We start from the raw sequence: 22,445 nt of genomic DNA on the forward strand, positions 1-22,445 counted from the left end.
TAATACAGCAAAAACGATTTTATGGAAAAAAGGTTATAAATTCAGGTTAAGACATCCAGCCATACCTGGGAAGCAAAACAGACTGTTCTCTGATCTGGAGGAAGCACAAGAATTTGCAGAACGTTTGCAGGACAGAAGAAGAGATAAAGAGATGTAACAAGAAAGAAGACCAGCGATAAAGTATATATAAAGATGTAAGAATAATGTATATGTAAAGAACTAAAGATGGAAAAGAGAAGGGAAGGAAGGAAGAAGGGGGGGAACAAAGAGAGTTTTGTTATATGTATTAAAAAAAGTGTTTTCAGGGAGGCTGGGGGGGGGGGAGGGAATAACCGTCACTGCAAAATCAGTTGACGCTTACGAGCAAGATCGCATACCAAATGGAAAGGGGAGTTGTGGTTGCCCGGCAAGGGATAAGGGGAAACTTAGAGGGGGTTGGGTGCATTTGGGGTTAAGGTGTTATTTATTGGATGTGGGAATTGTTGGAGTATTTTATGTTTTAAATGTGTTGTCATACATTGAGTTTAAAAAGGGAAAACTAAAAGATAAAAATGGGGAAAAGGGGGATGGAGGTGTCAAGGAGGCAGAAAAGAGTTGTAAACAAGATATAAGATGGCCATGTTGACTATAAACATTAATAGAATACATAACCAAATTAAAAGGAAGAGGCTACTAAATTTACTGAAAAAAGAAAAAATAGATATTGCATTTGTGCAGGAAATGCATCTAACTGAAGTGGAACATAAATTGAAGAGAGACTGGGTAGGACATGTAGTGGCAGCATCATATAATTCAAAAGCTAGAGGTGTAGCCATATTAGTTAACAAAAATGTACCAATCAAGATAGAGGAGGAAACAACAGATCCAGCAGGGAGGTATGTAATGATAAGTGTCAGATATATTCAGAATTTTGGAATTTGCTCAATATATATGCACCTAACGAGGAGGATCAAAAGTTTATGCAGGATATTTTTTTGAAGATTGCAGACACACAAGGAAATATATTGATAGGAGGGGATTTTAACCTTAATTTGGATCCATTGTTGGATAAAACTGGACAAAAGACAAGCAGAGGAGGCAGCATTCAAAAGAGAAGAAATATTCATATTATTTGAGTAGGCATAAAACATACTCAAGGATTGATATGTTTTTGTTGTAGGCCCATATTCAAGGGAGAGTTAGGAAAACTGAGTATAAAGCTAGACTACTTTCAGATCATTCACCCCTGTAATTAGCAATAGAACTGAAGGATATCCAAGAACATGTAGATGGAGGTTAAACTCCATGCTACTTAAAAGGCAGGAATTTAGAGAGTTTATTGAATGCCAAATTAAAACATATTTTGAAATAAACACAGAATCAGTGAAAGATAAATTTATACTATGGGACCCAATGAAACCCTTCATTAGAGGACAGATAATAAGTTATGTAACTCAGATGAAAAAGGACTACAATCGGGAAATAGAGCAGCTGGAAAGAGAGATAAAATGTATAGAAAAGGAACGTGTGAAAAGGGACAATATAAAGAAAAAGAGAGCATTGGTGGACAAAAATATAAAATACATAATGTTACAAGGTGGAGAAGAACATAATGAAAACAAAGTAAAAAAACAAAATTACGAATTGGGAGAAAAAACACATAAAATATTGACCTGACAACTTAAAACAGAACAAGCTAAAACAACTGTATTGGCATCAAGGAAAAAGGACAAACAAATCACATATAACTCAACAGAGATTAATGAAAACTTTAAGGAATTTTATGAACAATTATACCAAACTGAAAATGAAGGGAAAGATGATAAAATAGAAGAGTTTTTAGCTAAAATTGAACTGCCGAAATTGCAAGACGAGGAACAAAACAAACTGATAAAACCATTTGAAATAGAGGAAGTACAGGATATATTAAAAAAAGCTGCTGAACAATAAAACAACAAGAGAGGATAGATTTCCAATAGAATTTTATAAAACATTTAAAGAGTTATTAATTCCACTTCTCCTGGAAGTAATGAACCAGATAGAAGAAAAACAAAACTTGCCAGACTCATGTAAGACAGCAATAATTACAGTAATACCAAAAAAGGGGAAGGATCCATTAACACCATCATCATATAGACCAATATCTTTACTTAACTCAGATTATAAGATAATAGCAAAATTATTAGCAAACAGATTGGCTGACTGTGTACCAAAAATAGTAAAACAAGATCAAACTGGATTTATTAAGAAAAGACGAACAGCGGATAATGTCTGTAAATTTATTAATCTAATTCATTCAGCTCAAGGAAATAAGAAACCAACGGTGGTTGTTGCCTTAGATGCAGAAAAAGCCTTTGACAGGGTAGAGTGGAACTACTTATTTAAAGTATTACAGAAGTTCAATCTGCCAGAAAAATATATTAATTGGATTATAGGATTATATAATGGACTGTTGGGAAAGGTAGTAGTAAATGGATATGTATCGAACCAATTCAAATTAAGTAGATCAAGTTATTCCCCTCATTGTTCGCCTTAGCAATAGAACCATTGGCAGAGCTGATAAGAATAGAAAACAAAATGAAAGGGATAAAAAGAAAGGAGAAGGAGTATAAAATCAGTTTATTAGAGATGACATCATAGTATACTTAACAGAACCAGAGATAACAATAAAAGAATTACATAAGAAATTGAAGGAATATGGAGAAATATCGGGGTACAAGGTCAATGCAAATAAAAGTGAAGTGATGCCAATGAGTAATGCGGATTATACAGAACTTAAAAAAGAATCACCATTTAAATGGCAAGCACAAGCTATCCGATACCTAGGTATCAGGTTAGAAAATGACTTAAGCAACTTGTACAAACTAAATTATCAGCCACTAATAAATAAAGAAATTGCAGAAAGAACTAATGCTAACATTGATAGGGAGGGTGAACTGCATTAAAATGAATGTGTTCCCAAAGATACAATACTTATTTCAAACATAACCAATTCCCTTAACAGAGAAATTCTTTGATGAACTAAAGAGAATAATAAGGAAATTCTTGTAGAAAGGGGGGAAACCGAGGGTAGCATTAGATAAATTAACAGAGAGGTATAACCAAGGTAGTTTGCAGTTACCAAACTTCAGAAATTATTATAGAGCCACACAATTAAGGTATTTATCAGATTTTAACCAGACGAGAGAAAAACCAGACTGGACTAAGATAGAACTAAATAAAATAGGGGAGAATGTACCGGAACACATACTTTATAAGTGGGATGAAAAGCTGGTGCAATATAAAAGCTCACCAGTATTGCATAATTTACTTAATATATGGAAGAAGATCCATGTAGAAAGGAAAAAAATGAATTACCAAATAACAAAATTGTTATTGACGCAAAACGCACTAATCTCTTTTACAATAGATAACCTTTCCTTTAGAGAATGGGAGAGAAAAGGAATCAAAAGAATAGAAAATTGTTTTTTGGGAAATAATTTATTAACATTTGAACAGTTGAAGGACAAATATGGAATAACTCATGGTATAATGTTTGCATACCATCAACTGAAAGGTTATTTAAAGGACAAATTGGGAAACAGATTGAGATTACCAGAAGGAAGCAGCTTTGAATATGTGATTACAGACACAATGATAATTAAAAGATTTATAACAAATATGTACATTAAGCTCCAAGGTAAGGAAAATAATGAAATAAGCTATAAACCTAAAGAAAAGTGGGAAAAGGATTTAAACATAAAGATAAAGAATGAAGCATGGGAAAATTTATGTTCTGGAACTATGAAGAATACAATAAACACAAGGTTACGCATGATACAGTATAATTGGTTACACAGGGTATATATCACTCCTCAAAAATTAAAAGAATGGGATCCAACATTATCAGATAGGTGTTTTCACTGTAAGAAGCAAATGGGAATAATAATACATGCAATTTGGGCATGAACGAAAGTGAATACGTTTTGGGAAGAACTAAATCAGACATTAAATAAAATCACAAAAAAGAACATACCAAAAAATCCAGAGATCTTTCTTTTATGTAACATAAGAAGTAAAGAATTAGGCCTCAAATTGGATAAAGCGTAAAAAAGATTCATTATGGTAGCCTTAGCTGTAGCAAAAAAAATGTAATGTCAACTTGGAAAATGGAAGAGAGCCTGAGAGTACAGGAATGGTACATGGAAATGAATAAATGTATTCCAATGGAATAAAATAACATATAATTTAAAAAATAAAGTCACATTGTTTGAACAAATTTGGGAACCATACATGGAACATAACAGAGAGAGCCGACCGCAGACCTCCATCCCCTAAAATGATAAGAAGACAAAACTATTTGATTTAGTGTGTAAAAGTAGATGACACATTTTTCTTGTTGTTTTTTCTTTGTGTGAAGACATTGTTTTATGGTTTTATTGTATTGTATATGTTAGTTTTGGAGGGGGGGCGGGAAGGGGGGGGGAAAGGTGGAAAATGCCACTGTGTATATTTAATGAGAAATGTTTGCACATATTTTGGTTGATATGATTCACAGTGTGAAAAATTTTAAAAAATTATAAAAAAAGATGCATTTATTTCAGTTGGAAGGAGTATTGCTGGAAAGGCAAGCAAGCTGAGAGCATGGATTGGCACGTTGAATTATGACATTGTGGTCATTAGTGAAACTTAGATGCAGGACTTGCAGCTCAATGTTCTGGGATTATGGAATATTATTTCAGCTGCGATAGAGCGGGACAGATAAAAGGGTGAGAAATAGCATTGCTGTCAGGGAAAATATCACAGCTATGCTCAGGCAGGACAGAAGGGAGAGCTTGTCGACTGAGGCTTATATGGGTGGAGCTGAGGAATGGGAAAGATATGACATTAATAGTCAGTGGGAATTGGAAGAGCAAATCTGCAGGGAGATAGCAGACAGCGAGAGGAAACAAAGTTGTGATGTTAACTTTCCACATATTGATTGGGCTTCTGTATTGGGTAGGGTTGTGGCTGTCATGTGACAACACTACTCCCTACCTACTCGGAGGACACACCAGTTGCCAATCAAGGTTTGGTTCCTCCCCACCCATTAGTGCACACCATGCTGTTGGTAACATGTAAATTACCTGTTCTGCACTCTCCAGCTTGCCTGCACTTGGCCTTGGGCTATTAACATAACAATTACAGCACGGAAACAGGCCATTAGGCCCTTCTAGTCCGCACCGAACCAAACACCCCTTTCTAGTCCCACCTCCCTGCACAATGCCCATAACCCTCCATCTTCTTCTCATCCATATACCTGTCCAACCTTTTCTTAAATAATACAATTGACTCCGCCGCCACTATTTCTCCCGGAAGCTCATTCCACACGGCTACCACTCTCTGAGTAAAGAAGTTCCCCCTCATGTTACCTCTAAACCTCTGCCCCTTAATTCTTAACTCATGTCCTCTTGTTTTAATCTTTCCTCCTCTTGACGGAAATAGTCTATCCACATCCACTCTGTCTATCCCTTTCATAATCTTAAATACTTCTATCAAATCCCCTCTCAACCTTCTACGCTCCAAAGAATAAAGACCTAATCTGTCCAATCTCTCCCTATACTCTAGATGCTTAAACCCAGGTAACGTTCTGGTAAACCTTCTCTGCACTCTCTCCACTCTGTTTATATCCTTCCTATAATTAGGCGACCAGAACTGCACACAGAACTGTTGTAATTAGATTAAACCTTCTGCCACTGAGCTATTGGCCCCCAGTAAATGATGTGGGCTTGTCCCTCAGGCACTATAAAGGTGGCATGCCCTCTTTATTCATTCTCTTTTGGCAGCTTGGGACCACTCTACTTCACTCCAGGCCTAGAAATGTGGAAGGGTGCTGGAGAAACTGTTGGTAAGATGTGCACTGTTAAAAGAGTTGGGAGTGTTTAATTATTGTCCCTTGTAGCAGAGCCATTTCTGCACAGAGTCAAAGGGTGGTGATGATTTTTCCATGATCATTGTATGTACCAGTTCAGTGTGTGTGTGTGTGTGTGCGCGCACGCTCTGCTTCAGTTGCTATTTTCCTACACTTGCCTTCTGTAAATAAAATCCTTCCCTACATCAAAATTTTGTTCAGTGTCCTTGCCTTTAAGACCTACCAAATCTGTTTCCTCACTTACAACAGCCTTCCATACTGTTAAGGGCTGTATTGCTTAGAATGTGTTCAGGAAAGTTTTCCAAATTAATCTATTGATGTACTAACTAGAGTGCAATACAGTGCATTTCCAATTAACTGAAAAACAATCAACTGAAATTCTGAATATCCAAAAGTTTTATTTTCGGCTGAGACGTCACAATTTGAATAAAAAGTTGGTAAAAATTACCCATTGTGCTCAAGTGGGGCAACAGGGAATCAGTTTGATTACAAGGAAAGGAATGGATAGGATAGCACTGATTAGTTTTTATAAATTGTCATTTTTTTGCCATGAATTACTGCAACTTTGTGATACTTGCATCGTAGCCTTCTCAGAATTTGAATTCAATACCACACTCTCTCCCCACTTGCCCACCCAAGCAGCACTGCTGCTCTCTTCTTGCTCACCTGCCCGAGCTGCTCTCGCTCCCTGAGCTTCTCCCTCTATCAAATACCCTTTCAGCGAGGTCGTTTCAATTCTGCTGGAGGACAATCCTCCAATCTCCTACCATTTACAGGTGAAGTGAGGCCTCAAGCTCCCAGGCAGGATTGACATGTTGGGGAGGTGTCGGGGATCAACGACTGTGTGAAGAGGTGTCGGGGATCGGCAATAGCCGATACGTATTCTCCTGATGCTACTGGGCTGCTTTTAGAGAAAATTTCCAAATATCCAAAAAGTCTGCTTAACCGAGATAGGTCTGCTCCCAAGCATTTTGGATAATTGGAAATGTACTGTACTGGATCTCTTATAAGGGTATGAGACTGGACAGGTGACAGAAGTATGTGTCGAGGAACACTTTGGGTCCAGCTATCATAATGCCATTAGTTTCAATATAATTATGGATAAGGATAGGCCTGGTCCTCAGGTTGAGATTCTTAATTGAAGATAGGCTAATATTGAAGAAATGAAAAAGGATGGACAAAGCATGGATTGGGATAGTTTATTTTCTGGAAAGTGAGGCAAACAAGCAGTGAGGTCATGAACCTGATCCAGATTAAAGAAGAGGAAGAGGTGATTGCTGTGTTAAAGTAAATGTGGGTTAAGAAATCCTCAGGGCCTGACAAAGTATCCCTTCGGACCTTGAGTGAGGCTTGTGTCGAAATTGCAGGGATCTGGCAGATATATTTAAAATGTCCTCAGCCAGAGGTGAAATGCCAGAGGTCTGGAGAGTAGCTTATGTTGTTCCTGTGAGGCCAATATCAGTATTAGATTAGAAGGTATTCTAAGATATTGGATATACAAGCATTTGTATAGTCAGGGACTAGTCAATAGTCAACATAACTTTGTGCATGGTAGATCATGTTTAATAAATCTTATAGGGCTTTTCAACCACTGCAACCGTGTCTGCCTGTCCCGCATCGGACTTGTCAGCCACAAACGAGCCTGCAGCTGACGTGGACATTTACCCCCTCCATAAATCTTCGTCCGCAAAGCCAAGCCAAAGAAGAAGAACCACAAAAGTCAATGAAGGAAAGGCTGTGGATGTTGTCTACATGGACTTTAATAAGGCGTTTGACAAGGTCTCACATGGGAGATTCTTCAGGAAGGTTCATTCGCTCAGTAATCATTGTGAGGTAGTAAATTGGATTCAATATTGGCTTTAATGGAGAAGCCAGAGATTGGTAGTGGATGATTGCCTTTCAGACTGGAGGCCTGTGACTAGTGGTGTGTCTCAGGGATCAGTGCATGATCCATTGTTGTTTGCCATCTAATGTAATATTCTGGATGATAATGTGGTAAATTTGATCAGCAAGTTTGCAGATGACAAAAAGGTTAGAGGTGTAGTGAACAACAAGGAAGGGTTTCAAAGCTTTCAGATCTGAACCAGCTAGAAAAATGGGCTGCAAAATGGCAGATAAGTTTGAGGTGTTGCATTTTGGAAGGATGAACCATGGTTGGTCATGCATGGTAAATGGTAGGGCACTGAGGAGCATGGTGAAAGAGAGGAATATGGGAATACAGATACATAATTCCCTGAAAGTTGTATGTCAAGGTAGATATGGTTATAAAGAGAGCTTTTGGCATATTGACCTTCATAAATCAAACCATTGAGAATAGCTTTTGGGATGGTATGAAAAAGTTGTATAAGACATTGGTAAGGTCAAATGTGCAGTTTTGTTCATTTAGAAAGAGTGCAGAAAAGATTAACTAGGATGTTGCCAGGACTTCAGGAACTAAGTTACTGGGAAAGGTTAAACAGGTTAGGACTTTATTCTCTGGAGTGTGAAAGAATGAAAGATATGCTCGAAGTATAGAAAATTATGATGGGCCTAGCTGGAGTAGATTAAGTGAGATACAAACCAGCAGAGGTGCAATGCTGCCGGTACTCACTGGAGTGCTGCTCTGGCACCTCATGGGGCGGCTCCAGGCACCTCCTTGTCACTATTTTTGGTGAGTTCCAGCACCTAAAAAATTAGCACTGCACCCCTGCAAACCAAAGAATATGAATTAAAGGTGAAAGGGGAGAAATTCTGGGGGAGCTTCTTGACACAGAGAGTAGTGGGAGTGTGAAAAACGAGCTTCCAGCTGAAGTGATGAATATTTAGAAAAAATTTGGACAGGTGCATGAATATGAGGGGTATGGAGGGAATATGAACGGCACAGAGCAGTGGGTCTAGTAGGAATAAAGGGCCAAAGGGCCTGTTTCTGTGCTGTAATGTTCTAAGGTTCTCTCGCTGCAGTACACCAGCACAAATTCCACAGGCAGAGCTCAGGTGTGAGTTGAGGGACAGGGTTCACTTGGCATATAATAGCCACTGCTGCCCATGTAGCACATCTTCACACTCAAATGAAAGCTAATCAATCTCAATGCTTTTAATTTCTGTAACTTAATTTTTTTCCTCCAAATTAAAATATTTCAATTTGAAATTTTTACAGTCTGTTCTGCTTTTCTTTTCAAATTCTTTTGACAGTATTGCCTGGTGCTTGATTTGACCCACAAGGTCACTAAAATTGACTGCTTTTTGCAGGATTTGTCGATCAAGAGTGTGGCACGATTTGCCCGCTGGTCTAACGTGATGGCTCCCTGCTTCCAAGTGTGTAATTCTACCACTCACTGCCTTGACTTATCTGCTGTTAAAATGTTCATCATTTGAAGCCACTGGGCTGAAACACTGCTCTGCTCTGTTCAATTCTCAGACGTCCTTATCTCAAATTCACATTAAGGTTCTCAAGATCAAAAACTACACATGCAATCCAAAATTTAAAAAAACCTCATAAATTAGTAGAAAAAGAAAACGAAGTACCGTTAACATTGGTTTCCCAATTGAAATATTAACTGTACCATAAGCCCCTACCTTCTGATTTGCATGGTACTTCAGAAAGATAACAATGCAAAAACTTCCCGCACTCTCGCCCCGAGATCTCCTGGCCCTATGTTTTTCCCCCCCAAAAAATCATCTGATCGAGTGTCAATTTCAGGTTGAGCCATACTTTATGCAATGTTTGGAAGGTGGTAATTTTGCAAGGCATCTATCCCAATGCGCAAAGCACCGAGCCCAGGCATTGCACGCTGATTTTGTTTTGGCCGGAGGAAGGTGAGTCAGCAAGACGAAAACAAAATTAAAAAAAAACGAGGCGATTTTGAATACACTGTCCCCGCGGCCCAGCAGCCTTTCAAGTTCAGGCAGTGACAAGAATACTGCACTTCCCGCGTGGATCCAATACTAACACCAAGGCGGGGCGGGGCGAGGCGGGGCGGGGGTGGGGAAGGTGTCTTTTCCGGAGAGATCGCGAACAGAAACGTACACAGCGAATGCGTGAACTGGTGAGAACCGGGGCTGCCGGCGGCATAATCAGCTGTGTAATGTTGGATAGAATTATTCGGCAGGACTCAGCCAGTCGTGTGGAGCGTGCAAAACTTACATCTGTGCTCCGCATTGGACCTCTGCCCGTAAACACTGGTGGGGGGTTTAGAGTTAATCGTGTCAGCCAACTATTGTATATATTCTTTGTGAAATGCATAATTTTCAAAAGTGTGAAGCATTTGTTAGATTTGCGCGCGGGTAACTTGTAAGAAACCCTGCCGGATTATGCTATCTCCGTGGTCTCATTCGTGGCCTACTTACTGGAGGGCCGTCGCTGACTATGGGACACCGCGTCAAGCAGTGTCAGTGAGGGAGGGGGGAAAGAATGGTCGACCTTTTCAACCGGGACCCTTTATCGAGCAGGGAGGGTGTTTCGCTTCAGATTCTTGCAGTCTCCTTGTGTCGGTCATTTGTAGAGACATTTGTTACATTGCACGCGTGCCTTAAATCCTGGGATGACGTTTCCTTTGTGCCCAAAGTTATCAGAATGGTCACGAACATGTCACCGAATTTGTTGTTTTTCGGCATAATTATAGGTGTTTCTAATTTTATATTGAAAATTAGTGCCAAAGAAGAGAAAGTGAGGTAGTGTCTGTGGTGTATTGTCTATTCAGAAATCTGGTAGTAGAGGGGAAGAAGCTGTTTTTGTACCATTGGGTGTTATCTTCAGGCTCCTGTGCTTCCTTTCTGATGGTGGTGTTTCATCTTGTATTCCTGTGTGTGAGTTCTTCCACAACACATGGATGAAGGAAAAGGTTATTTACTTTAAAGTTGTTGTAAACAGCACCATGAGGCATGCCATGAATTTACAAGCCTCCATTACAGAGTTAACATACTGTCTCTTGCCCTGTGTCAGCCCCCCCCCCCCCCCGCTAGCAGCCAAGTCTAATCAACCAGGAACTATAATCAAGGCCTTGCTAGTGGCCATGCAAACATGATCACTATCATTACAGGTACATCTCCCTTAAAGCAAAAGTAGCTTACTTTTAACTGATGTGTTTTCTTTGTAAAACTCTACAGTTTTAACTTTAACATCAGGAACTTACATCTTCATTATTATCAACTTTGTTAACATTTTTTAAACTTGTTTTGTGTGTTCATATTTATATACACTAAAACTTGAAGAGTGAATAAGATAGAACTACTTAATTCTATAATAGGAGTCTTTAAATTTGCACCATGAGTCTCTTCAGAGGATTCATTTGTCTTGATGATCTCCTGATTAATTGTCCTTGAATCAGAGTTGTTGCCTCAGATGATGTCTTCTCAGCTATATGTTCAGGTTGTTCAACAGTATCTGCCTTTCCATCTACTGTGGCTGGTACCATTTGAAGATCTTGACAATTTCTTCGCAGAGCAGCATCGTAATTTGTCTGAATGGTGTATGATCTTGGTTGGAAAGGAAAGTTCCTTTCTGAGTCCATAAGTTTGTTTTGACTTTTAACCTTACAGTCACCAGTGGTGAGTTCTGGTAGACTTTTGTTCTGCTGTCAAAGTAATACATTTGCTTTTCTTTCTGTTCTTTGAATTTACTCACCTTCCCCCCCTCTTGATTTTAGGAGGTTCTCCTGAATAGGTAGGTTTGATCTTAGCCTACATCCCATATGGAGTTGAGCTGGTGACCTACCATACTTGAGTGGCGTTGTGCAGTATACTAGCATGCTCTGATAGAAGTCTGTCTTTCGCCTTGTTCATCAGTCTTTGCACTGTCTGTACTGATTTTTCCACTAGACCATTGGACAAAATGAGGATATGATGTGGTGTGTACAAAGTCCCACTCTTTGACAAACTTTTGGAAATTTAAATTCCAAAACTGGGGTCCATTGTCTGTGAAGACCTTGCTTGCCACGCCACGTCTGCAGAACATGGCTTTTATACCTGTTATTACAGCATCTGCAGTGGTGGTGTTCAGGCTACACACCTCTGGATACAGGGAGTAATAGTCTTTGACTACAAGATGGTCTTTCCTTTGACATTTGAATAGGTCAGTGCCTACCTTTTGGTAAGGTCTGTATGGTGGTGGGTGCGGCTTTCGTGGTTCTGCAGGATTGCTTGCTTGATATTTCTGGCATATTGACACTTGATACTTCATTTGTTATATCCTTGTTGATTTTTGGCCAGTTCATCACCTCTCGTGCTTTTTTCTTACACTTTTCAATTCCGAGTTCATAGATCCATTTTAGCATCTCTTTTCTCAGCCTCTTTGGGATAAGGATTTTACTTCCTTTGTAGATAATTTCTTCAACCACTGATAGTTCCGTTCTGCAGTTCCAGTACTCTGAAATGTCAGGTGAGCAGTCCTGCTTCAAGTTGGGCCATCCATCCAAGATGTTTTTTCTCAGTTGTCTCAGTGTTTCATCTTGGTTTGTCTCTGACTTTATGAGCTCCATTTTTGCATCTGATATGGGCAGTGCACTTGTGATCATGTCCACAAAGGCATTCATGTCTTCAGCGATTTTGGTGTTTGTGGGCTTTCTCGTGTCAACAGCTCTAGACAATGTGTCTGCTGTGTATATTAGCTTACCCGGAGTGTACGCCACATTCAGTGTATAACGTTGCAGCCTAATCATCATGCTTTGTATTCTAAGTGGATATTCATTTAATGGCTTTTGGAACAATGCAATCAAGGGCTTATGGTTAGTCTCTACACTGATTGCTTGTCCTGACACAAACTGATGAAATCTTTCACAGGCGTATGTGATGCTGAGCAGCTCCTTTTCCATTTAAACTTATCGCAACTCTGTGACTGTCATTGAATGTGATGCATATTATTTTTGCAGAAGAACTGCACTGAGCCCACTATGTGATGTGCCTGATGATATCTCACTGGGTTGTAAAACCTCAGAACTGGTTCCTCTGTGAGCAGTTTCTTTAGTTCCCTCCATAACTTTTCATACTCATGATCCCACTCCCATTCAATGTTCTTTTCTGTTCGTCTTCTCAATGGAGTCATCTTTTCTGAGAGGTTGGATATGAATTTACCCATATAGTTGACCATTCGATTAAACCTCTGTACTCCTTTTTGCATTGTGGCCTTGGTATATTCCTAATGGTGGGCACCTTTCTGAGATCTGGTCTGATGCCCTCACTAACATCTCCTACAAATGTTAGTTCTGTCACCCCGAGCTGGCATTTCTCTCTATTCAGTTTCAGGTTTGCTTTCCTTGTTGCTTCCAGCACTTTCATTAGTCTCATCATCATTCTCATGGTTCCTCATACTATGATGTCATCCATTGTGGTATCAACTCCGTCCAGGTGCTCATAGACCATATGGATAGTTTTGTGATTCACTTTAGGAGCTGAGACAATTCTGAATGGTCACCTTAGGAATCTGTATCTGCCAAATGGACAATTGAACATGCACAGACTTCAACTTGCTTCATCCAATTTCAACTGCCAAAATCCTGATGATGCATCTAACTTGCTGAAAAACTTTGCATTTGCAAACTGTGACATGATTTCTTCATGCGTCGGAAGCTTAAAGTGGTCTCTCTTTATTGCTCTGTTTAGATCTCTTGGATTCAAAAAAATTCTAAGCTTTCCATTCTTTTTGTCCACAACGACAAGTGAACTCACCCACTCCGTTGGCTCATCTATCTTCTGAATCACATTCAGGCTTTATATCCTGTCCAAGTCTGCCTTTAGTTGCTTTTGATGCACAAATGGAACTTTTCTGGATGGGTGTATTATCGGTGGCACATGATTATCCACTCTGATTGTGTGATCTCCCTGAAATAGGTCATTGTACTCATTCATGAGTTCATCATAGACTGTCTTTCCTTCACTTTCCACAACGAGGACTTTTTTTTTACCAGGTTGAATTTTTCACAGGCTGTTAAACCTAGTATGGTCTGTACATCCTTTGGTACCACGATGAATGCTAGCACGTGCTCTATGTAAAACCCTTGTGTTTCACTTTGACCATGCATTCTCCTTGCACTGGTATATCAGTACCTGAATATCTGTCACCTTCACTTTTGTTCCAGACATCTTTGGTCTAGGTCTAATCTTAAAATCAGTCTCTGATATTACATTAATTTGTACTCCAGTATCCAATTAAACTGAAATGTATATGTCATTCACTTTTAATCTCAATATCCAGTTTCTTATTTTCAGTAACAACATTTACATTGAATTCCTCTATCTCCTTTTCATCTACTGCAGGAGCCTTGTTTTGTTGTACTTGGTTCCTACAGCAACTGGCATAATGGTTGCTTTTGTTGCACATATAGCTTGTTTTACCATATGCTGGACACTTTTTTGGTAGGTGTTGTGTACCACATCGATGATATGGTTTTTGATTGTCCCTTTCATTTTTGTTCCTTGGCCATGACTCTTTCCACTTTGGCACACTTTTTGTTAAACGGTTTATGTCTGATCTTGCTCACTACATTCATGTTGCAGCCAATTTCACTGAACAGATCTTTTGCCTGCAATTTTACAGTGTCGACAGCTCTATAGAGTACTATGGCTTTTTCCAGGTCTAGATTTTGCTCTCTTAGCAGTCTTTCCCTTAAATTATTGTCTGGAATACCGCACATATTTGTCTTTTATCAGCGAGTCAGTCAGTCCACCAAATTCACACACTTTGCTTCTGTTTGCTGTTTAAATCTGTTCCAATTTTCAGCCACATTACCTGTCAGCTGAAGTTTCACTGGTGGATGTAATCCTGCCATTTTTCACTTTGTTAGCTTCTCTTCATTGATCAGTTGCTGACTTTAGATTTTGCTTTTAAAGTATTTCCTTCATCCCATTCTGACACCATGTTTCATCTTGTATTCGTACATATGAGTTATTAGACAGGAAAAGGTTCTTTATTTTAAAGTTGTTGTAAACAGCACCATGAGGCATGCCATGAGGCTGCAAGCCTCCATTACAGATCTAACATACTGTCTCTTGCTCTGTCAGCCCCCTGCTGGTAGCCAAGTTTAATCAAACAGGAACTATAATCAAGGCCTTGCATCATTACATGTAGCAGTAAGGAGGGTGTGGCTTGAATGGTGAGGGTCCTTGAGAATAGAGGTTGCTTTCTTGAGACATCACCTCTTGTGGATGTCTGTAATGGAATAAAGACGATTGCCCATGACTGTGCTGCCTGTGTTCACAACTGTCTGTAGTTGTCTCCAGTCCTGTGCATTGGCATCTCCATACTAGACGGTGTTGCACCAGTCAGTATGCTCTCCACTGTACACCTGTAGAAATCTGCAAGAGTCTTTAATGACATACCAAATCTCCTCAAGCTCCTCATGAAGTGCGAGCTGCCTTTGAGATTGCATCCGCATGGAGGTCCCAAAGATCTTCAGAATATTTGCACCAAGGAATTTAAATGACTGCTGATCGCTCAATAAGGATTGGTTTGTGTTCTAATTTACCCTCCTGAGGTCCACATCCAGTTCCTTAGTTTTTCTAACATTGAGTCCTGTAAGCTTCCTCATTGGCTTTTGTGATTCTGTAGATGGTTTTGGTGTCATCGACAAATTTGTAGATGGCATTTGAATTGGGTGTAGAGCAGTGAGCTAAGCAAGGATCCTTAAGGTGTTGATTGTCAGTGAGGTGGAGACATGATTCTCTATTCATACTGAGTGTGGTCTGCCGATGAGGAAGTCAAGGATCCATTTGCCTAGGGATGTGCAGCGGCCCAGGTTTGGAAGTTTGTTGACTGGTACTGAGGATATGATGGTTTTGAAAGCTAAACTGTAGTTTGATGAAAAGTAACCTGATATGTGTGTGTGTGTGACTGTTGCCGGGTGATCCAGGGCTAAGTGGAGAGCCAGCAAGATTGTATCTGCTGTGGAGTAATTATGGAGATAAGCAAATTGCAAAGGACCCAGATCTTTACTGAGGTATGAGTTAACTCAGGCCATGACCAGCCTCTGAAAGCATTTCATCACAGTAGATGTGAGTGCTACTGGGCGATAGTCATTGAGGTAGTTCACTCTGCTCTTCTTGGACATAGATATGATTGATGGCCATTGAAGTAGGTGGGAACCTCTAACTGCAGCAATAAGAGATTGAAAATATCCATGAACATTCCAGCTAGTTGGTTGACAGAGATTTTCAGTGTAAAATAACTAGTGTGAAACACAGTGTGAAATTGTGATTGTAGTAAAAACACACCAAAATGCTGGAGGAACTCAGCTGGTCTTTTCAGCATCTATAAAAAGCAGAAATATATTGCCAACATTTCAGGCATAAGGCCTTCTTCAAGAAATTAGCAGAATGAGGCAGAAGAGGGAAATATCAGAAAAACTCAGATATGTCTGAGTGAAAGGAGATAGGGAAGGGAGAAACAGAGCTGGGGAAGAAGTGTGTGTGTGGGGGGGGGGGGGGGGTGCATTTAATGAAAGCCAGAGAAGTTGATATTAAAGCCATTAAGTTGGAGGGTTCCCAGTCGGAAGGTGAGGTTTTATTCCACCAATTTGCAGGTGGTCTCAGTCTGGCAGTGCATGAGTCCTTGGATATATCAGCAAGGGAATGGGTCAGGGAATTGAAATGGGTGGCAATTGGGAGATTCACGCTATTGTGGTGGACAGAGCTGAGGTGTTCAACAAAGTGATCTCCCAGTCTGCATTCAGCCTTTCCGATGAAGAGGAGACCTCAACAGGAGCACTGGATGCAGTAGATGATCCTGCAGACTCACACGTGAAATGTTGCTTCACTGAATCTCCCAAGTTAATTTGGTGGGGATTGGCATAGAATTAATTGTGAAATTAGGGAACAGCAGAACGTTAAGAGTTGCACATTTCATTTTAATTGTCTTAATACATAAAAATTTAGCAACGTCATTTTGTTTACAATTCAATATATCAGACGAGACTTGAATTCCAACCCAACTTTATTGAACTTTTTGCACTCCTTTTTCTGAAAGGAAAAATGCTGATTGCATATAATATAACTTGAGCACTCAAATTTAAGAATTTATTGTCTCCTTGTTCTTCTCCATCCGTGGAGAGAACAAGTTGATAATTTTTAAAAAAAATTGAATTTACTTTCTATTTTTTTCGAAACAAGGTTAGTGAACTTGTGGCACAAATTAGTACAAAGGGGTATTGATTTAGTGGCCATTACGAAAACTTAGTTGCAGGGTGGAGAGGATTGGAAATTAAATATCCAAGGCTATCATATAATGTGGAAAGGCTGGCAGGAAGGTGTAGGTGGGATAGTGCTCTTATTAAGGATGAGATCAGGGGAATAGTGAGAGATGATGCAAGATCTAAGGAGCAAATTGTTGAATATCTGGGTAGGGATTAAGAATACTAAAGGGTGGGGAAAAAAATCACTGGTAAGCCGCCCAATCTAACATTACAGTGGGACAGGTAATAAACCAAGAAATATAAGAGGCATGGGACTTTAACATGCACATCTGGTTGGTTGAGGCAACCTTGAGGAGGACTTCATGGAATGCATACATGATAGCTTTCTTGAACAGCATGTTACTAAACCTACAAGGGAACATGCTATCTTGGATCTGGTCCTGTACAAGGAGATGGTTAAAATTAGTGATCTTGCAGTTCGGGATTCTCTTGGAAAGTGATCACAGTAGGATGGAGTTTCTCATACAAATGGAGCGTACAACAGTTCAGTCTAAAACCAATGTATTATTCCTGAACAAGGGGATGAGGGAGGAGTTGGCCAGGATAGACTGGGAACACAGGCTATAATGGGAGGGACAGTTGAGGAACAGTGTAAGACTTTCAAAGAGATTTTTCACAGTACTCAACATAAGTATATTCCAGTTAAAAGTAAGGACAGTAAAAATGTGGACAGCCAACCTTGGATAACTAAGGAAATAAAGGATGGCATCAAACTAAAACCTCGTGCATACAAGGTTACCGAGAGCAGAGTGAAAGTAGAAGAATGGGAAAACTTTAAAAAGCAACAAAGAGCCACGAAGTGAGCAATAAAGAGAGGGAAGGTAGACAGAAAAAAATATTAGCAGAATTTATAAAAATGGACAGTAAAAGATTTTTAGAATTGTATAAAGCGAAAAGGGTGGATAAAGTGAAGGTTGGTCCCTTGGAAGATGAGAAGATGGAATTGATATTGGGTAATGAGGAAATGGAGGAGGCTTTGAATGACTATTATATGTCAGTCTTCATGGCGGAGGACATGACTACCATGCCAAAGACAGATGTTATGGATGTGATTGAAGGCGAGGACCAGGATGTAATGGCTATCACTAAAAAGGTAGTGCTGAGAAAACTTATCCATAATATAGTCATTGAACATCAAAACAACTTTGTTCACATTATGCCCCCCTTTTTTTTAAAAACTAATAAACCAATACACATGTACATGGAGCATTGGAGAAAGCACCAAAAAGATTTTTTCTTAAAAAATCACATACACCCTCAAATACACACACAGACCTCCCCCCCCCCCCCCCACCAACCAACCACCTTGGCTCATTAGCTGATAGCATCATCCAAATATTACCAACTATGCTAATACAGACACTACATGATCACATATTTACTCCATTTGCACTCGTAATTCAGAGAAATAATGCCTAAAGGGCATTATGAAAAGAATTCAAGGTGCCTCTCTTGATGTGTATTTGATTTTAATCTAGTTTATTGAAGAAAATTAGTCTAAACTATTGTGTAAATAGAAGAATACCTAACAGACTTCCAATGCAATAAAATTAAATGCTTAGCTAATAAAGATGCATACCCTAGGACAGGGTGTCAAACTCAAATTCACGGAGGGCCAAAATTAAAAACTTGGACTAAGTCGAGGGCCGAACTAAATATTTATTGACAATTTTCAACAACATCTGCATGTTTTCTCTTCTTTCATATGTAATGTTAAACTTTAGGATATAACTTTAGGAGGATAATGTTACAGGTCAGGAGTAGGTAGCTCAAGTTCATCCTTTGGTTGACCTGAGGGAAACCTATTTGGTCCCTGTGGAGATGTAGTCAGCATTCACAGGCTGTGTCCATTTTGGCCTGCATCAGGACTCAGCATTTCCTGCTCACTCCTCAGGCTCTAGGCCTCTATTCACCCTCGACCCACCATCCCTCTACTTGACCAGTCCTTTACCCAACCTCTACTTGCCCCTCACTCCACTCGCTCTGCCTCTACCCACCCCATCCTATACACTGCCTCTCCCCTCAACCTGTTCCTCCCTCTACCTGTCTCTCACCCTCTAATCACCCCTCCCCTATTTGCCCTGCCCCTCCCCTTTTACCTCTTCCCTACCCACCCCTCCTTCTACACATCCCTCCCTCTAACTGCCCCTCGCATAAATCCATAACTTCCCCTGCCCATTACTCCTCACCTACACCCTCTGCCCACCCCTGCTTACCCACCCACTCAGGCTCAGCGCGCTGCCGATCAGCGTTTGTGGACAACCACCATCTCGCTCTTCACGTGCAGGGCCGAACCAGCCGTCCCTGGGGTCCGCGCGGGTGCAAGCGCTGAAGGCCGTGGCGACCGGGAGAAGAATCGCACTGTGAAAGGGCCGTCCGGTGCCAGTCGCGTGGGGCTCGCGCTGCCCGGGGGCTGTGCACAGCCTGCCATGCCCGTCGCGCCGACAGGAAATCACAGGCGCTGCCCATCCGCCGCACCACTCGACAGGTGGGAGAAGTGACTGGTTGTGCGGGGAGCCTTCCAACTGGCTTGCCGGCTGATGACATCGACAGACTTCTCGTGTTACAATTTCTCGTGTTACAATGGGGAAGGATGTGCAATGAAGTGGGAGGATGGTGGGGGTGACACTACCAAAAAACAGCATCGGCTCTCGCTGCAGGGCGGGCCACCTCTAATACATTTTTGAAATGATTTTGCGGGCCAAATATAATTATATCGGCCCGCGGGCCAGAGTTTGACATGTGTGCCCTAGGATGTCTTTAGTGAATTTGGGAAGTTGTGAGAGATTCCAAATATTACAGTCAATGGGCAGGGTTGCAAATTATCTTTGAATACTTTGGATAATGTGCTAAACACTCCACCCCAGAACCCCTGTGCTTTGGGACATTGATAAAACATGCAACATGGCAAAGGGTGCCATTGTAGCGGCAGCTCCTCTGCTCCTGAACGAACACACACAACCAGACGGGCTGAGCAGACTAGTTTATTGCAGGCTGTTGGGCTGTACTTCTACTCCCTGCCCGGACCTGGCTGAGAAATGCGCTGGAGAGCGCTGATGTCACCTGGGTATCACGTGGACCCCAGCGTGGGCTTCTGAGCCCCGTGCAGGGAGGAAGGGAACACCCCCGATGGCGCCCTTTTGGCTAGCTTCCCCGCCGCGTGGCTTAGAAGCAGGGCCAGTTCGCCTGCCTAGTGGTGAGCTGCCACACAGCACCCCCCCCCCCCAGAACTGGCATCAATGTCTTTTTTTGCCAGGCGGCCTCACTTCTTGGGCTGGGCTACGACCACAGGCTCAGTGGGATCGAGGTGCGCTGGCTTCAGCCTGTCCATGGTAAACAGCTCCCGCCTGCTGCCAATGACCAGAGTGAACGTGGAGCTGGAACGATGTACAACCCTGTATGGCCCCTCGTATGGTCGCTGCAGAGGTGCTGCGGTCGGGCCCCGCCAAACGAAAACGTACTCCGCAGAAAGCAGTTCGCCGGGAACGTGAGATGGGTGGGTGCCATGTCTGGGCAGCGGTGGGGGTTCGAACGAGTCCAAGTGTGCCCTGAGGTGAGGAAGTAGTTCATGCGGCGACTGCTGGGGATTGACGAACTCACCAGGTAGTCCCAGCAGTGCACCGTAGACCAGCTCAGCAGATGACGTCTGCAGATCTTCCTTAGGAGTGGAGTGGATGCCCAGTAGCACCCAAGGCAGTTCGTCTGCCCATTCGGGACCGGTGCAATGGGCCATGAGTGCCGACTTAAGGTGGCAGTGCAGACGTTAAACCAGTCCATTGGCCTGCGGGTGGTAGGCCGTGGTGCGGTGTAGCTGGATCTCCAACCTGTTAGCGAGCTGTGCCTAGAGCGCAGATGTGAATTGGGCGCCCCGGTCACTGGTGAGATGACATGGGAAGCCGAACCCGGTGACCCAACCATGCAACAGTGCTCGGGAGCAGGAGTTGGTGGAGGCGTCGGGATCGCCTCAGGCCAGTGAGTGGTGCGGTCCACCACTGTAAACGGGTAATAGTTGCCCCAGGAAATGGGTAAGGGCCCGACGATGTCCACGTGAATGTGGCTGGACCATTCCCGGACATGCTCGAACTCCTGTACGGGCGCCCTGGTGTGTCTGTGCACCTTGGACATCTGGCAATGGGTGCATGTTCTGACTCAGCCCGCGATCTGCTTCCGCAGCCCATGCCATACAAACCGTTCTGCCACCATCTGGACCGTGGACCTGATCAACGGATGTGAAAGGTCATAGATGTGACAGAAGACCTGCCTGCGCCACTGCTGCAGAACCACTGGTCGTGGGGTGCACATGGAGATCTTGCACAAGATGGTGCCTTTGCCGCTCGGAGTTGGGAGGTCTTTGAACCACAGGCCCGTGATGGTGATCTTGAAGGCCCTCATCTCCTCATCAGACTTTTGATCCCAGGCGAGCTGGTCGAAGTCGAGGCCAGGCATCAGCGTGCAGATGGCCGGTCACGAGAGTGCATCGGCAACCACATTGTCCTTCCCCGCCTTGTGCTGAATGTCGGGGGTAAACTCCGACATGAGGGAGAGGTGACGCTGCTGGCGGGCCGACCAGGGATCCTTTGCCATCGTGAGCGCCTGGATGAGGGGTTTGTGGTCGGTGAAGATGGTAAAAGTCTTCCCCTCCAAAAAATAGCAGAAATGCCGCACTGCCAGGTACATGTCCAGTAACTCGCGGTCGAAGGCTCTATACTTGCGTTCCGGCAGGCGGAGCAGGCGGCTGAAGAATGCCAACAGCTTCCAATGTCCATTCACCTGCTGCTCCAGGACGGCAGCGACAGCTGTGGCAGAGGCATCGACAGAGTGTGCCATATGCAGTCGGTGTGCGGGTGGGCGAGTATGGTGGCCTTCGCAAGGGCATCCTTGGTGGCCTTGAATGCGGTGCAGGCTTCTGGGTCCCAAGTGAGCATCTTGTGCTTGGTTGCGATGAGGGCAAATAGCGGCTGCATGATGAGTGCAGCTCCCAGGATGAAGTGGTTGTAAAAGTTGACCATACCCGCAAACTCCTGCAGCCCCTTGAGGCTGTCCGGGTGTGGGAACTCCCTGATAGCAGCGACCTTCGATGAAGCGGGCCTGGCTCCTTCAGCCGTAATATTATGGCCCAGGAACTACATGGACTCTTTCCCGAACTGGCACTTGGCCAAGTTGATGGTAAGTCCGAAATTGGCCAGCCGGAAGAAAAGGGCGCGTTGGTGGGCTTTGTGTTGTGCCTGGTCCTTGCTGGCGATGAGGATGTCGTCCAGATAAATAAAGACGAAATCCAAGTCCTTGCCCACAGAGTCCATGAGATGCTGGAAGGTCTGAGCGGCATTCTTGAGCTCGAGCGGCATGCGTAGGAATTCGAACAAGCCAAAAGGGGTGATGATGGCAGTCTTGGGTATGTCCTCAGGGTGCACGAGGAT

General features: G+C 42.4%; 1 protein-coding gene across 5 annotated transcripts in view; it reads left to right on the forward strand.

Moving 5' to 3' along the window:
• Positions 1–9,832: 9,832 nt before the first annotated feature.
• The window catches only part of sepsecs (Sep (O-phosphoserine) tRNA:Sec (selenocysteine) tRNA synthase), a 138,921-nt gene continuing 126,308 nt past the window's right edge, over positions 9,833–22,445 (forward strand). Inside the window, exon 1 of one of the 5 annotated variants that reach the window (XM_069925039.1) lies at positions 9,833–9,894. Coding sequence is in view for 4 of the 5 variants with exons in the window: in XM_069925044.1 (XP_069781145.1) it covers positions 9,934–10,030 (97 nt within the window). In the remaining variant the exon portion in view is untranslated. Of the gene's footprint in view, positions 9,895–9,914; positions 10,031–22,445 lie in introns of those variants that run through there. The other 4 variants (XM_069925040.1, XM_069925044.1, XM_069925038.1 and 1 more) reach the window with 4 other exon arrangements.

This window comes from Narcine bancroftii, chromosome 3 (genome assembly GCF_036971445.1).
Source record: "Narcine bancroftii isolate sNarBan1 chromosome 3, sNarBan1.hap1, whole genome shotgun sequence".
NCBI lineage: Eukaryota > Metazoa > Chordata > Chondrichthyes > Torpediniformes > Narcinidae > Narcine > Narcine bancroftii.